At 36.7% G+C, this 17884-nt stretch overlaps 1 protein-coding gene across 1 annotated transcript in view; it reads right to left on the bottom strand.

The window, feature by feature from the left end:
- Positions 1-17884, bottom strand: part of Vps13B (vacuolar protein sorting 13B) — a 1316993-nt gene that overhangs the window by 558963 nt on the left and 740146 nt on the right. Inside the window, exon 29 of the mRNA XM_090406926.1 lies at positions 5780-5907. Within this exon, the coding sequence (XP_090263052.1) occupies positions 5780-5907 (128 nt within the window). The remainder of the gene's footprint in view (positions 1-5779; positions 5908-17884) is intronic.

Genomic DNA, 17884 nt, shown 5'->3' with positions numbered 1-17884 from the left:
TGTCCTCCTTCATGTGCTACCTAAGATAATTATTTCTCAAGAAATTCATTTTCCTTATTACCAAATGCTATCTCTTCATTCCAATCTATACCACCATAATTAAAATCGCCCATAATAATTATCCTTCCTCCTTTGTTCACAAATCCAAGTTGTTTATATGTTTCTTCATCACCACCCACCACATTCCCAGGTCTATAACAATATCCAACTAAATATGTCTTCCTCTCAACCTCCAAGTTACACCACACTGCCTCATAACCATTGCCACTATTTCCTGCTTTCATGTCTCCCTTATGTGGAAATAATTCCCCTTTTATCATCAGCATCACTCCCCCTCCCTTCTTGCCCTAATACTGTATCCTTCTATTTCTGTTCCCATTATGATATCATCTTCATTCAACCATGTTTCACTTATTCCAATGATTTTGGGATGAATAAACTCAATCTCTGAAACTATTTCATCCCCCTTATTTCTGATACTTCTGGCATTTGTAAATAAACACAATAGTTCATTTTTAGGTCTATAGCCAGTACTGTCCAAACCACATGTTAGTTGTGAATTCCCCACTTACCACATTTTTCTGCTTAGTCTCAACTTCCCCACCCACACTGCAACATACTCCATCTTCACTGGCACTTTCAAAATCCACTCTCTCCCTAGACCATGTCTCCCCATCCACCCGAGATCCCCCTGTTTCCCTGTTCCTTGCATTCCCATTCTTTCTTCATCTCTCACACTACTACTGTTTCTAATGCCAAGCACTGCTGTCTCTTCAGTACCAGTCTCCTGATTTTTCCCTTCATCTCTTTCTTCTGATCTCTTGCATGCATCACACACTACTTTCATCCAGCAATACTTTCTACAGTACACTCACTCCAAAGGCATTTAAATGTAACTCATTAAGCCTGTATAATTTCATTCTTCCCTCAAACACATGGCATACATCCACAAACTTCACTCCCTTCTCCTCACACAGCTCTGCTAGCATACCATTCATGATTTTGGCTCTCCACTGCAATTCATCATTGTCATGGTTGACTTCAATGCTAAAATTGGAACATTCAGAGAAGATAAAAGACATAATGGGAAAGCTTGGGATTGATCCAACCAAGGAACGAGGTGAAATGCTACTAAATTTTTGCAAGTTAAATAACCTATTGATTATTAATGCAATATTTTATCACAGAAAAAAAATCATAAATATACCTGGACTTCCCCAAATAGAGAAGTTAAAAATTGTATTGATTATATAATTATAAATTAAAAAAATGGAAATCCTCAATGAATAATGTAAAAACCCTAAGAAACATATATATGGATATGGACCATGAACTTTTATCTCTCTCTCTCTCTCTCTATGTTCACTGCGCAGATGCCATATGGTCACTCCGATGATGTGATGTGCCACACCAGGCCTCACCATGTAGTCCTGTTGTTTGCTTTTCTGGTGGCCTCAACTTTCTGAAGATCAGTCACTCCACACATGCCATCCATCTCATTGATGGTCTATCCCTGCCTCTTTTCCCAGGAACTTTACCTTCTATTACTGTTCTGAGAGGTCCCCACCCCCCTTCCATCCTTTCTGTGTCCAAAATATTTTAACTTTCTTCTGTCAATATCCTTAAGGAGTCTTAAAGTTCTTCTGATCTTTTCTAACACCATTTCATTGGTATGCCTTTCAGTATATGATATCCTCAACAGCCTTTTGTAACACCATATCTCAAAAGCAGATATCCATTTCTTATCTGACTTTTTTAGGTTCCAAGTCTCAAATCCATAAGTCACTGTTGTAAAAACAACAGCATCCAAAATCCTCAACTTTGTTCCCATGGATATAGATCCATCCTTCCAGATTTTAGACAGGTCTCTGACTGTTGTTTTGGCCATTCCTAACCTTTTTCTGATGGCTTCTGAACAGCAATTCTTCACATTAATAATGCATTGTAGGTACTCAAAACTTGCTGCCTTCCTCAGTTCTTTCTCCATTAAGGTACATTTGTTTATCAAGAGCTTCTCTGTTTGTATTTCCTTTGAGAACCATAATCTTTGTCTTGCTAGGATTGAGTTGAAATTCTCTGTTATTACTGATCTTGTTAACTTTGTCAAGAATTAGTCCTAGTTCTTCCATGTCATTACAAAGGAGTACTGTATCATCAGCATACCTCAAATTACTGATCAATCTACTTCTTATTCTAGTTCCTGTCATGAGCTCATCCAATGCTTCATGCATGATGTCATCCTTGCCTAACTCCTTTTCCAACTTGAAGCCAGTCAGTCAATCCAACACCTGTTCTTACCATGGCTTCTTGCTCCTTATGCAAGTTGACTATCAACCTGGTGTTGAGGAAAACCTATTCTTTTCATTACTTCCCACAGTTTCACATGCTTTAGAGTAGTCTAAGAAACACATTACCAGAGGGAGTTTTTATTTTTATTTTTCTATGATCTGTCTAAGGCAAAGGATCTGATCTGTGGTGCCCCTACATTTCCTAAAACCTGCTTGTTCTTCAGGCATCTCTGCCTCACTTTAGCCTCAATCTTATTTAGCATGATCTTCAATAAAATTTTGCTTGCATGAGATATTAAATTTCCATCTGTATTATACAAAACCGAATTAAATCTATCTATGAAGAAATATTAGAAGAGGAACAAATGGGCTTCAGAAGTGGCAGAAGAACATTTGCTGCAATTTTTGTAATACAGAGACTAGCAGACCTTAAAATAGAAAACAATTCTATTGTTTATTGCTGTTCATCAATTATAAACATTCTTTCGATACAATAGGCAGAAAATACATGATCGAATTCCTTGAAAAAACTAACATAGATACCTATATTATTAATCTCGTTAAGCAATATTATCAAGACACAAATCAATACTGAAATTTTATAAAACAGAAACAGAAGAAATACATATTGTAAAAGGGGTTATGCAAGGCTGTCCACTTTTACCATACTTATTTAATATATTTATTAGTAATGTCATTGGAGAAGCTCTAGAAGAATGTACTGGCCTCTCAGTAAATGGAACCAGTAACACCAATATCGAATATGCAGATGATATATTCCTTATTAACAGCAAATTTGATCTGAAATCCATGATCAGCAAAATAAACCAAATATTAGCAATAAATATAATATGAGTATAAATTTCACTAAAACTAAAATAAGGACAACAGGGAAAGAAAAGAAATCCGTTAACATTGATATTGATAATAATTATATTGAACAAGTAACTCAGTTTAACTATTTGGGATCACTCGTCGCTGATGATCTAAATTATATGAAACGATAAACACAGAATAGGTTTAAGGTTGTTCTGTAATAAGAAAGCTATATAAAATTTCGAATAGTATTAAAATAAGTAAACAGCTGAATCTAAAAATATACAACTCAATGGTATTGTCTGCAGTCCTCTATGGATCTGAAAATTGGATAACAAAGAAAAAAGAAGAAATGAAATTACAAGCATTTGAATCCAAATGCTTATGAAAAATAAATCAAACTAAATGGACTGAGAAAAAGACCAAGTAAATAGTGAGGAATGAACTAAATTACAAAGAACTAATATTAGACAAGCTAAATAAGAAGAAATTAAAATGGTATGGGCATGTAAACAGAATGAATCAACAGAGATCACATTACTTTGCTCTACAGGGATGGAATACCATCAAATGGACAAGGGGCAGACCAAGGATAAGTTGGATCACTATTATTAAGAAAGCAGCTAAGATAAACAGCCTTCAAGATCTTTCAAGAAAGAATTTATTAAGAGAAGAGTGGAGAAGATGAATTCATTAAGTACTCAACCTGTCTTGACGGAAGAAAATCAATCACAAGAGCAATGCACTATGGTAGATATTATATGATTTATGGTCATTCATTTGAATAAAGAAAATATTTAAAGCATTTGAAAAACTGATTTTAAATAGAAATATCACTTGTAATCACAGTATGAATAACATCTACTCACTTTCAAAACTGAAATAAAGAGATTTTGAATAGTACTGAAATGTTAGATTCACATTAAGTAAGAAATTAGGAATGATTCTTTAACAAATTAAACAGTAGTGGCAATAAATTACTAGTCATACATTTTTTAAAAGTGTGCGTGTGTGTAATACACACATACATTGATGAGCCAAAACATTATGCCCATGAAACCTGTTTCCAACCAAGCAGATTGCATGGTTGGCAGGAGACAGAGTAGTAGCATTATCCTGCTATGAGGACTGTTATCATGTCATCCAAATGAATACACCTTGACTGTTAATTCCATCATCTACACATCATGTAGATGATGTGTTCTCTATTTGGCCTCATGGCCCAGACACGTTAGATTCCTTCCTTGGTCATCTCAATAGCCTACATCCAAGAATCCAGTTTACTATGGAAAAGGAAAAGAACAATTGTTTACTCTTCCTAGACACCTTAGTCATGCGCCTGCCTAATGATACACTTGCCTTCACTGTATACAGAAAACCCACACACACAGGCAGATACATTCACAAACTCTCCCACCACCACCCCTCACAACAATATGGCATCATTAAAACCCTTACCAAGAGAGCCCACAATCTTTGTTCCAGTGGAACCGCCCTCACTACTGAGCTTAACCACATACACAGAACTTTCCTCTCCAATGGCTACAGCGAACACAGCATCAAAAAAATAATAAATTCCTCCCCCATTCCCCGTCCCTCTCTTCAACAAGAATTCAAAAATGCCATCACCATACCCTACATCCGTGGCACTTCGGAAAAAATAGCCAAGATACTAAAAAAGTATAACCTACACACAGCATATAAGCCCTACCGCAAACTGGCTACCCTTATCCGTTCTACAAAAGATCAGCTCCCTCCTCTCTCTCTGCCTGGAGTTTACAAAGTACCCTGTTCCTGTAAGCTTGCGTACTTTGGACAGACAGGCAGATCAGCATCCATCAGCCTGGAGGAACACAAGTCGTACATCGTTAAACACAACTATGGCCATTCAGGCTTGGCTGACCACGTTTTGGACATCACCCACAGAGTATCATGGAAGAAAACCGCCATGCTCCACCACAGCAAATTCAAGAAAGAGAGACTTTTCTTAGAAGCAGCAGCAGCTCTCAAAAACCAACCAAATCTTAACAAATACGGTTGCATTAAGCTTCCGAAGATTTGGGAAACAGTCATCACCAGAGGTCCCACCTTACATTCCAGACCACCTACAACTGCCCTTAGAGGGCGCTCCACCTAGATAGGACTGTATTGTCACCCACGTGGTTGGGCATAGTATTGTAAGTTTTTGTGTGCATGTTACATTAATTGTCTTTGTAATCCCCGTAGATGTCCTAGTGACTAGGACGAAATATAGGAAGTATTAAATTCTATTTTAATTCTTTTTGAGTGTTGTAAAAAATCCATTAAACCTCCAACATAATGTGCAAGCATGGTTTGAAGAGCACATCCAAGTATTTCATGTACTCCCCTGCCCACTTAATTCGCCTGATTTAAATCCTATTGAATATGTGTAGGAATGCAGTATCCAACTTTTTGATTCTGGTGCCTTGCTTGGTCACTGATATCCAGGAGCTTATTCTGTCTAGTTAGTCCAGAATACCTCAAGACACCTTCCTTGGTTTAGCAGAGTCAATGTCAAGATGGATGCAAGCAGTTATCTCTACAAAAGGAGGCTCAACATGCTACTAGGTAGCTAGCCATAATGTTTTAGCTCATGAATGCATGCATGGACGCACGCACGCACGCACGCACGCACGCACGCACAATACACTTACTTCAATTTTCTGTCTGTTATGCCAAACATGATAAGATAACGTAGGCCCATCAAGAGTCATCATCATGAATTCCTGATCATGAGGTATCCCATCGCCAAAATGAAAAGGATGAAGTTGCGGTGGATTAGCTTGAGAAAAGAATATGCACACATGTATGTGTGTGTGTATACACACACACACACACACATCCTCTTGTAATATCATTGTTACTAATTCTGTAGTACAGAAAAATTACCATACATATTACAATCAACTCTTACAATAGCAAACGCCATTATAGTGAACTCATTCATTGTAACAATACATAACAATTATAAGTGTCAGAGGTAAAGTCCCATTGTATCAATGCAATTCTAAAAGAATTAGCCACAGTAAATCTTCTAATAATAAATTATTCTTTTGGTCTTTAAAAGGTTCACTACGTGAGAGCTGATTGTACTTAAAATTATATGACACTATATTTTTAATTACATTTTAATTTTTTAATAAGAAAATTAATAGCAAAAATAATAAACCACAGGGAAGGCATTCCAGTTATACTGCTGAGAATGGAAACAATTTTATATCACTTCATATCTACATAGTGTATATAAAATACTAATACAAAAAGTCATTGTAGTGTCATCACTCCATACACTATGTTAAAGTCAGCTTCGACAATGTCCTTTCCCTTTGGTTAGAACTATATTTGAATTATAGAGAATGGAGACAATTTTATCTCATTTTCATATGGATATATGGTACATACACATATGCAGGACTCAACAAATATACTTGCCAACTCACCCAGGTGAGTAGATTTTTCCAACTGGCAAGTGGTTGTAGACTGGACAAAATATAATATATTTTATTTAATGAAAAATAACTTCACAACCTAGTGTATCAATGCAATTCTAAAAGAATTAGTCACAGTAAATCTTCTGAAATAACAAATCATCCTTATGGTTTCTAAAATGTTCACCTAGTGAGAGCTGATTGTACTTAAAATTATTTAACAGTAATTTTTTTAATTATATTTTAACTTTTTAATAAGAAAATGAATAACAAAAATAACAAACCATATGAAAGGAATTACTGGAGTAATTACTTGAAAAAATGAACCAAGCAATGACCTACCAATGCTATAAAATTTTCAAGAGGAATGAAAAGAGGAGTACATATCAATACTTGTGGTGGAAAAAGCTATCAAAAACTTGACATGTGGAAAAGCAGCAGGAGCAGATAACATTTGGCAAGAAATGCTTAAGTATGGAGGTATAAAAGTATTGCAGTGGCTACATTGCATAATTCAGAGGGCATGGTCAGAAGGTAGAATTCCCAACGATTAGATAAGAGCTCTCATAGTACCCACTATAAAAAAGGGAATAAAAACTAAATGTGAGAATTACAGAGTAATTTCTCCACTAAGTGTTCCAGGTAAGATTTATGCAAACATACTTGAAAAGAGGTTGAGAAAGATTGTGGAACAGAAACTTGGAGAATAACAATCTGGATTCAGGCTAAATAGAGGTTGTCAAGATCAGATTTTTACTTTAAAACAAATTGTTGAAAACTCATTGGAATTGGACAAGGATCTGTACTTAAGTTTTGTAGATCGTGAAAAGGCAAATGACAGAGTGCCCAGAGAAGAGCCTTTCAAAACACTACAATTATATGGGGTGAATGGAACATTATACAGAGCAATACACAGTCTATATTTAAGTTGTCAGTCAGTAGTTAGAACTGAAGAAAATACAGAGAGTTTGATGTAAATCAGGGATAAGACAAGGAAGCACATTATCTCCACTCTTCATCTATACCATAGCTCAATCGGTATAGACCAGTAGTGTTCAACCTTTTTAACTGCGCGAGCTACTTTTCTATAAAAAGTTATTCGGGGATCTACTCTCTTATACAGATCACTTTCCCCCACTGATATCTGATTACGCACAAATAAACAACTAAAAAAAAAAAATACACAACTAAAAATTTTATTTGTGCATTTAAAAATTTATTTATCACTTTTAATTATTTTAATACAACAACAACAACAAAAAATATATTGGAATAAAATATTTGTTTCTCTATTTTGGAAAACCAAAGTTAGAAAAAACAACAGATTGATTACAAACTCACAAGTTATAGGAAATGCTGGTTGATTAAAAAAATAAAAGAAAAAAAAGTTAATGTGAAATTTGGCATTGTTTGGACCTCGCAATATTTTCATAGTCATGTTGATATGAAGTGGCCAATTTCAGACAATCATCCAAATGATCATTTGTAATTTGGTTTCTTAATTGATTTTTTATGACGGTCATATTTGAAAAAGCGGATTCTGACAAGTATGTTGATCCGAAACACGCCAGAATTTTTTGCGCAATATCAGTTAATATTGGGAATTTTTCATGTGCATACTTCCAAATGACTTCACTGTTTATTGATTTTAAATGTAAACTATTCTGAATGCTTATTATCTCAAGTTCTACTTCAGCTTGGTTTATATCAAACAGCCCACTAATTTTATTTGAAACTTCTGTGATGTTCAAGTTTTCTTGAAATGGATTATTGATAAAAGATACAATCGATTCAGTTTTATTAAAATCTTTAAATCTTGAATTTATTTCTTCCTCATCTAATTCTATTTCACGAATAAATTCTTTTAAATCATAGCGAAGCATTTCTTGATTTTGTTCAAAAAATTTTAATAAATATGGGAGATGTCTAAATTCGCGGTCGTTGATATTTTTCTTTGATAAAAGTAAGTATCATTGGAAAGTTTTTATTGACCTTAACATGGCAATTAAATTTTTATCTCTAGCTTGTAACTCTAAATTTAAATAGCTTAATTTTGTACAGAAATCTACTAAAAATGATAAGTGTAACAACCATCTTTTATCACTCAATTGTGGATAAATATCTCCTTTTTCATCAAGAAAAATTTTTATATCGTTAATTAATACAAGAAATCTTTCTAAAAATTGACTTCTGCTGAGCTAGCGAACATTATTGTACAACAGAAGTTCCCTATCATCATCTGCCTGTAATTTACATAACCGCCGTTGCAGGGCTTTTCCTCAAACAGAATTTACAATTTTAAATGTAATATCCAAAACATCTTTTGTGTTTAATCTTTTACTACACAGTACTTGTTGGTGAATAATACAGTAGTATGTTAAAAAATCTGGATATTTGTCATCGTTTTTACATAATGAAATGAAGCCTGATTTATTACCTATCATTGCAGGAGCACCATCAGTAGTAATAGACACAAGTTTAAAAAGCAGAAGTTTGTGTTGTTTCACAAATTCATCATATGCCGAAAAAATGTCTTCTCCCCTAGTCCTTCCCAATAATGGTATAATTTTCAAAAGTTCTTCTTTACTCGAATAATCTTGAAATCCCATGTGAATAAATACCATTAATTGAGCAATATCAGTGAAGTCGTTTGATTCATCAAATTGTAATGAAAACGCAACACACTGGTGAATGTCTGACATTAACCTGGCCTGGAAACTTTTCTCCGGCAATTGGAACTCTTCCTTTCGGCAATTTGAAACCATGTCTGCGGCATAGAAGTAGTCAATCTCTAGCAACATCTCAAACCAAGAAGCTCCTTTCTGGAAGTGGGAAACTCCTCTCTCAAGCAACGTGGATCCGGGCAGTCTCTCCGACGGTGACTCGGGACTGGGCGGCCTACATTGGGAGCTACATCTGGTATTTATTGATCTGGAGAAAGTGTATGATAGAGTGCCAAGGTAAGAAATCTAGAGGTGTCTGAGGAAGAAGAAGGTACTAGAGAAATATGTCAGGCAGGTGCAGGAGATGTACAGAAATGTGAAGACAACAGTTTGGATCTGCCTGGGAGAGGCAGAAAGTTCTCCAGTGACAGTTGGCTTGCATCAAGGGTCAGCATTAAGTCCGTTCCTGTTTAATATTGTGATGGAGGTGGTGACAAAGGAGGTGAGAGAAGATGCGCCTTGGACTATGTTGTATGCAGAATCAAGAGAAGTGGCAGCTAAACTGGAAAGTTGGAGGAAAGCACCAGAAGAGAGAGGTATGAGACTGAGCAGAAGAAAGACAGAGTATATGTGTTGCAAAGTGGATGGCAGCCAGTAGACAGATCTGGAGCTGGAAGAAAATGTCATCAAGAAGGTCAGTGACTTTAGATACTTAGGTTCAACAATGAAAGAGGATGGTGAGGCTGAGAAGGAAGTGGGATGCAGGATGGAGGAACTGGAGAGAGAGATGGCTGGAGTGCTATGCGATAAAAGGGTGCCGATCAATCTATGACCAGCTATGACGTATGCTATGGAAGCTGTGGCCCTGAAGAAAAATAGCATCAACAGGATGGAGGTAGCGGAGATGAGAATGCTTAGGTGGATGTGCGGTGTGACCAGAAAGGATCATCTGAGAAATGACTATGTAAGGGGATCGGTGAAAGTTACAAACTTAGGAACAAAGATACAGGAGGCAAGGTTGAGATGGTTTGGTCATGTGATAAGGAGGGAGGAAGAGTATGTGGGAAGAAAGGTCATGCAGATGGATGTGCAGGGGAGGAGGAAGAAAGAGCTGGCCAAAGAAGAGATGGAGGGAGATGGTGGAGGAGGGCTTGAGGATGAAGAACTTGGATGTGGCTACAGCCCAAGACAGGAAGTTGTGGAGGAGACTTGCTACAAACAGTGACCCCTACTTAAGTTGGAAGAGCTTCAGAAGAAGAAGAATTACAAATTTGAATAATTCCACTATTTTGTGGAAATTTTTGGGTTAACAATTCTGGTGCTTCTCTGTGAGGATTATTAGTGAAGAGAGAGACAATGTCAAAGCTTACTAACATGTCAGTATCTGCTAGTTTAATGTCTTTTATCCTTGTATGAAATTCTATGGAATTTTTTTTTTATTGAACAGGTTGAGTGGCCAGTGAGGGAATGGAAGAGGTTAGACAGGAATCCTGATAATTTATGTGGGACTGCCCACAGAATCCACAATAGGTCTGAGTGGACAGTTCCTTTTATGTAATTTTGGTGAACCATATATTCTGCGAGGTCTTGCATGGTATGTTTTGAGTCTTTTGATGGATTCTTCATCTATAGATGAAGAAACCATCAAAAGATGTTTCATCCAGTAACTTGTTGAGTTTCTTGAGCTGATTTTTGGTAGGATCACATGTAAGCTAGGAGTGAGTATTGTGATCATAAAGCAGTAAATTCATTTTCCGATAGTATGATTTGCATCTAAGAAAAACATAATAATAATATAGTTATCACCAAAGCTGACAAAGTAGTATTGATTGTGAAAGTTTATTTTTCACTTGGTTAGACTATAATAAATTTAGTTTAATCCTTTATCCAAGTGTGAGCAAACAAAGTTTGCGCCTGAAAGTATCTTCAGGACTGGGGTAAGGTAGTACAACACCGGGCAACTCGTTGCAAAGGTGGAGCAAGCTTACATCATTCCTATTTCAGTATCTCCCATAATGCAAAACACATCTCCTTGCGGATATGTATAATGTTATGCATTAAGGGAAGTAAGCTAGCTCCACCTTTGCAATGAGTTTCCCGGTGTTGTACTACCTTACCCCAGTCCTGAAGATACTTTCAGGGGCAAACTTTGTTTGCTCACACTTGAATAAAGGATTAAACTAAATTTATTATGGTATTGATTGTGTCAGCTTTGTTGATGACTATATCATTAAGTTTTGTGAATTCAGGGATTTTAATTCTGTAGGTGGAATATTCAATTCTGATGGTTGGGCATCATTGAGATTGAGAATTTGTAGACTGCAGAGACTAGCAAACAGGAGAAAGAGGGATGATATGATTGAGACTTACAAACTTTTGAAAGGGTTATACAGGATTTCAGTTGATGGAATGTTTCATTTTATGGAGGGAAAGGACAAGAGGGCATCTATCATTTATTTAGGGAAAGGGCAAGAGGGCATCCTGGAAGCTGGAAATGAATGCTGCTAAGAAGGGGGTGAGGGCTAGATTTTTCTCTCATAGGGTGGTGCATGATTAGAATGGATTGCTGTGGGATGTTGCATGTACAAGTAACGTGAATGAATTCAAGAATAAGTATGATAGCTGTGTGTGTGTAGTATGTGGCCTCCCTTGATGATTCCTGGAGGTCTCTCTCTTAATAATAAAAATAATGATAAAAATAAACAACAAAATTAGCAAAAAAAGCAAAAATTAGCAATGATAGTATGGTCAGAATTCATCTGTATAAATTTATATGGAATTAGTTGAAATTAACTAACAACATACAAGACAGTGTTCAAAACCAGTTTTAAGTTATCAATCTGAGAGTTGGGTTAGATATAAAGCATTTGATCAAAGAAAGGACCTTAGAGATATGAGAGTTCTGAGGACTAGGGAAGTGAACAGATGGCCATCAATTGCAGCATCATATTAAAAACAAAAAAAATGTTAAGAAAGAACTTGACATTGTTAGCAAAATAATTTTTTTTTTTTAAAGTTAAGGGGATAAAAATCCCTTATCGTTTTTCAGCCAGTAAGCGAAACTAAGATCGAAAACTACGATCTGTGACGTTTCATGCCGACGAACTGTCAGCGTATCCAAGCATAAGTGACCACTTGGTAGTGCCACACCACGGCAACTCGTTGCAAAGGTGGAGAAAGATCCCTCACTGTTCTTGATATTTTCTCATAATGTAAAACACACAGCTCTTAAGAGATGTAGTACTGTTTTACATTATGAGGAGAGGTCACTACCCAGACCGGTTTCAACCTTTTTTGTGGTCTCATCAGTGAGTAGCTAGACCTAGAATATCAGAGTTTAAGTGAAGAAAACTTACATACTTTTGCTATACGATTGACCGAAAGGTGTGTCATTGTATTATATTATATTATAGTATAACTAAGATGAAAAGCCAAACGGCTGTTTTTTTCTGGCGAGGTTGATATAAGTTAAGGGGATAAAAATCCCTTATCCCTTATTGTTTTTCAGCCAGTAAGCGAAACTAAGATCGAAAACTACGATCTGTGACGTTTCATGCCGACGAACTGTCAGCGTATCCAAGCGTAAGTGACCACTTTTTGTCGGCATGAAACGTCACAGATCGTAGTTTTCGATCTTAGTTTCGCTTACTGGCTGAAAAACAATAAGGGATAAGGGATTTTTATCCCCTTAACTTATATCAACCTCGCCAGAAAAAAACAGCCATTTGGCTTTTCATCTTAGTTATACTATAATATAATATAATACAGTGACACACCTTTCGGTCAATCGTATAGCAAAAGTATGTAAGTTTTCTTCACTTAAACTCTGATATTCTAGGTCTAGCTACTCACTGATGAGACCACAAAAAAGGTTGAAACCGGTCTGGGTAGTGACCTCTCCTCATAATGTAAAACAGTACTACATCTCTTAAGAGCTGTGTGTTTTACATTATGAGAAAATATCAAGAACAGTGAGGGAGCTTGCTCCGCCTTTGCAACGAGTTGCCGGTGTGGCACTACCAAGTGGTCACTTACGCTTGGATACGCTGACAGTTCGTCGGCATGAAACGTCACAGATCGTAGTTGTCGATCTTAGTTTCGCTTACTGGCTGAAAAACAATAAGGGATAAGGGATTTTTATCCCCTTAACTTATATCAACCTCGCCAGAAAAAAACAGCCGTTTGGCTTTTCATCTTATTTATTATTTTTTTTTTGCCATAATAGCAGGAAAAAAATACAGAAGAAGACCAACATCTAGGTGGACTAATATAGTAAGAAGTACCTTAGAAGAGAAATATGAGATCTCATAACATTGGAGTCTTAACAAATAACAGATTATGAAGGAAAACTCTTGATAGGTATTTGGTAATGATTTAACTTTTTCATGTAGTACTATCATAATTTCCCATGCACCTTCTGAGGATATTCATCAGGAATCATGAAAAGTCAGATAGATATGAATTACCTAGGAAAAATATCACAGATTTTCCCAAATCTGAAAGATTTGGTATCCTGTCAAAGGCCTTTGCAAAGACCAGCGGTATCACTGTAAACCCATTCCCTTTATCCAACTCAGCTGTCACTATATCATAAAATGTGAACAAGTTACTCAGGCATGACCTACCCTTCACAAAACCATGCTGCCCCCATACAGTATCCTATTTCCATCTATCCGTTCCTGTATTTTGCTCTTGACTAACTTCTCCAATAACTCCTGATATGCTGATCAGCCGGTAATTTACTACATCACTCTTGGAGCCTCCTTTATAGCAATAAAACTATTATCCCCTCTTTCCAACCCTTCTGGTCTAACCTAAAGCAGACTTAGATGAAGCAATATAGTCAAGGGCACTAACAATTCCCTTGCTGCTTTACATAAAATTCAAGCTGGAATACCATCCAATCCTACAGCTGTATTCACATTAAGTATGTAATAAGATATGTTCCTCCATTTCATTTAACTCAGTTCCCATATAATCCTGACTTATTTTAACAGTATTAACACCAACAAACAATTTTATCAAAAAATGTTTTATTAAGCGCCTCCGTAGCGCAATTGGAAGAACGATGGTACATTGCGCCCTTCGATTGGAATAGGCCTAAGTTCGATTCTCGTCGCGACGGGAGGAATCTTTATCTGGTAGATTTCAATCGAAGGTGAGTTAGCCGATCTCATACGGAGGTAGCAGGGTTTTTCTCCCGGAAACTCGGGTTTTTCATCCCGCATACATACAAATCGGCCCTTCAGAACACACGCAATTTACAGACAAAAATTACTGTTGTGGTGGTGTTGGAGGTGGGCGGTAGATGGCGTTGATGGAGATGATTCGTAGTAGAGGTTAGGTGTAGAGATAGTTGTTGGTGTCCTCCCGCGATGAGTCTTCGGACTCCTTGGAGGTATTAGGAATAATAATAATAACTGCTTATATTTCACTGAATTACAAATCAGCATCATCAGAGCACAACATAGTATATGCGAAAGTGAGTAAGTAAGTGAGTAAGTAAAATAATACAATTGTAATGGACAAAAGATCTAAATTCCTATTTTTGGTGCCCTATGTTCTAAAAAAAAAAAATAAAACATCACAGCTATGTGGAAGCTGCTCTTACGATAACAGTCTCCCAAATTTTTGGCAAATTAATGCAACCATATTTGTTTAGGTTAGGAGAGTTCTTCAACACCATGGCTGACTCAAAAAATAATCTTTCAGATCTATAATGGCATCAAAATAGTACATTGGTTTTCTTCCATCTAACCCTGTATGAAGGGGTATCCAACATGTGGTCTGCTAGTCCTGACTTGACATAGTAATAGTAGCTAATATATTTTTTATGTTCTTCTAAGTGGATATTAACTGATCTTCCTGTTTGCCCATAGTAGAGACTGTGGCTTAGAGACCAAGTCACAGTCACAGGGAACTTCATACACTCCAAGGTGTGCTAAAGGGCGAAGTTTATCCTTAAGTGAGCAGAGTAAAGTTGCTAGTTTAACATGAGGTTTGAATGTGGTGCAAAGGCATGCTACCTCTGACATAGGGAATAGAAATGGTAATGCTGTATTCTTGGGTATTAGGGGGAGGGAGGAGGATGGAGAGGTAATGGAGCTATGGAATATTTTATCTATTGTGTAGGGATTGTAGCCGTTGGCTAAGAACGTATGCCACAGATATTTGAGTTCTGTGGACAGAGCTGTATCGTTAGAACAAATGGCTCTGGCTCTGTGTGTGTGTGTGTGTGTTTAAAATGCACCATTAATCTGTTTGTAGATTTTTCATTCACATGTATGTCAAGTAACCTGAATACATAGTGAATTTAAATAATTCAGAGATATCAGGGGAAAATTTTGATGTGATCAAATCAAGGGTATCTATCAGTGGTACACTGGTAAACAAAGAGGTGACATTAAAAAACTAACAATTATGTCTGAATTTTTTAAGGGTGTGATTTTCAACTAGTTTTCTGAAATGAACTGATTTTTTTACAAAAGTAGAAGAGTTGCCAGTAAGGGCAGGGGGGGGGGGGGGACAAGCAACTTGGCTAACTGTTGGGTCAGTTTATATGTGGGACTATCTATGCTATCAACTATGGGGATATTAGGTTTAGTTTTGATGTCACCTCTTTATTTTCTAATGTATCACTGATTCACACCATTGATTTGATCACGTCAAAATTTCCCTTGATATCTTTGAATTATTCAAATTCACTATGTATGCAGGTTACTTTATATGGGGAGGAAAAATCTACAAACAGATTAATGGTACTGCTATGGGATCCTCCCCCCCCCCTTTTAGCAAACTTTTACATGGAACACTTTGAAAACAAAGTAACTTAGAAGAGCTACAAGCCACTAGTGTGATTATGCTATGTAGATGATGTGTTTGCCATTTGGCCCCATGAACAAGACACTTTGGATGTATTTGTCATCTACCTAAACAGCCAATACCCCAAAATCCACTTCACAGTAGAAAAAGAATCAAATAACTGTTTACCATTTCATGACACATTAGCCACCTGCCTTTCAGATGGATCACTATCTTTTTCCATTTATAGAAAGCCAAAACATTAGAAAGATACCTACATAAACAATCACATCATCCATGTCACAACCAGTCCAACAGTATGCACCCCTCCCTCCCCTAATACATAAGAACACAACATTACCATTTCTATTCCCTATGTCAGAAGTACATCAGAAAAGATAGCCAAAGTACTGATGAAATATGGCCTTCACACCACATTCAAACCTCATGTTAAGCTAGCAACTCTGATCTCATACGGTGGTAGCAGGGTTTTTTCTCCCAGAAACTCGGATTTTTCACCCTACATACAGACAAATCGTGCCTTCAGCGCGCGCGCGCACACGCACACACACACAATTTACAGAGACAAAGAATACTGTTGTTGGTGATGATGGGTGATAGATGCTGTTGATGGTAGTAGGTGTAGTTGAATAGTAGTGAAGAATTAAGTGGTGAGATGTACTTAGCGAAGTAGAGTAGTCTGCCCTCCCATGATGAGTCCTTTGACTCCCTGGAGGTATCATGTAATAATATGCTCACCTAAGGATAAACTTCACCCTCTAGCACACCGTGCAGTGTATGAAGTTCTTTGTGACTGTGACTTGGTCTACTATGGGGAAACAGGAAGATAAGTTAATATCTACCTGGAAGAATATAAAAAAATATATTGGACATAGTCTGCTAGTCCTGACTATGGCAAGTCAGGACTAGCAGACCACACGTTGGATACCCCCCCCCCCCTTCACACAGGATTAGATGGAAGAAAACCAATGTGCTCTTTAGAAGCAGTTATAGATCTGAAAGATTATTTTTTGAGTCAGCCATGGCTTTGAAGTATTTTCCTAACCTAAACAAATATGGTTGCATTAATTTGCCAAAAATTTGGGAGACTGTTATCGTAATAGCAACTCCCACATAGCTGTAATGTTTTTTCTTCTTTTTTTTCTTTTTTCACAACATTAGAGGATGTCAAAAATAGGACTTTATATCTTTTGTCCATTACATATTGTATTGTTTCACTTAATCACTGTCGTGTATACTAGCTGTATTGTGCTCTGATGATGCTGATTTGAAATTCAGCAAAATATATAAGCAGTTAATAAAACATCATTTGATAAAATTGTTTGGTGTTGTTAATACCATTAAAAAAAAGTTATGAATAACCATCAACACCTAAAGCTTATCTGTTAGATCTCCCATATAAGCCTTCACTCTGTTGCTCCTGCAATATCACCATCACTCTTGCAAAAATGCTCACCTAGTAATTCTGTTATTTTGACTGATTCAGTTACCTCTCTACCATCAACATTCATTAAATTCATTCTGCCATATACATTCTTTTTTAATTGCAGCATATCAAAAGAACTATTTGGAATTCTCTTCAGCCTTCATTGCTAACTTCCTTTCATAATTTGCTTTTGCTTTTCTTACCCCACCTATTACCTTTCTGGCATGTGCCTTGTACTGTTCTTGTTCCTGCAGATCACCTTCTTCCTTAAATTCCATCCACAATTGTTTCTTTTTTTGCAGCTCAAGTTTAATGATGATATTCATCAGTTTAACTCCCACTTGATTTACTCTCCAGGCTAAATACGAAGTCTGTCATTACCCCTCTCAAACACTCCTTTACTATTTCCCATGCACTATC

The sequence above is a fragment of the Typopeltis vanoorti genome, chromosome 17, assembly GCF_054136105.1.
Source record: "Typopeltis vanoorti isolate ZY-2024b chromosome 17, IOZ_Tvanoo_1.0, whole genome shotgun sequence".
Classification (NCBI taxonomy): Eukaryota; Metazoa; Arthropoda; class Arachnida; order Uropygi; family Thelyphonidae; genus Typopeltis; species Typopeltis vanoorti.
The sequence above is the reverse complement of the archived record's forward strand: the minus strand, read 5'-3'. Positions and strand labels throughout refer to the sequence as shown.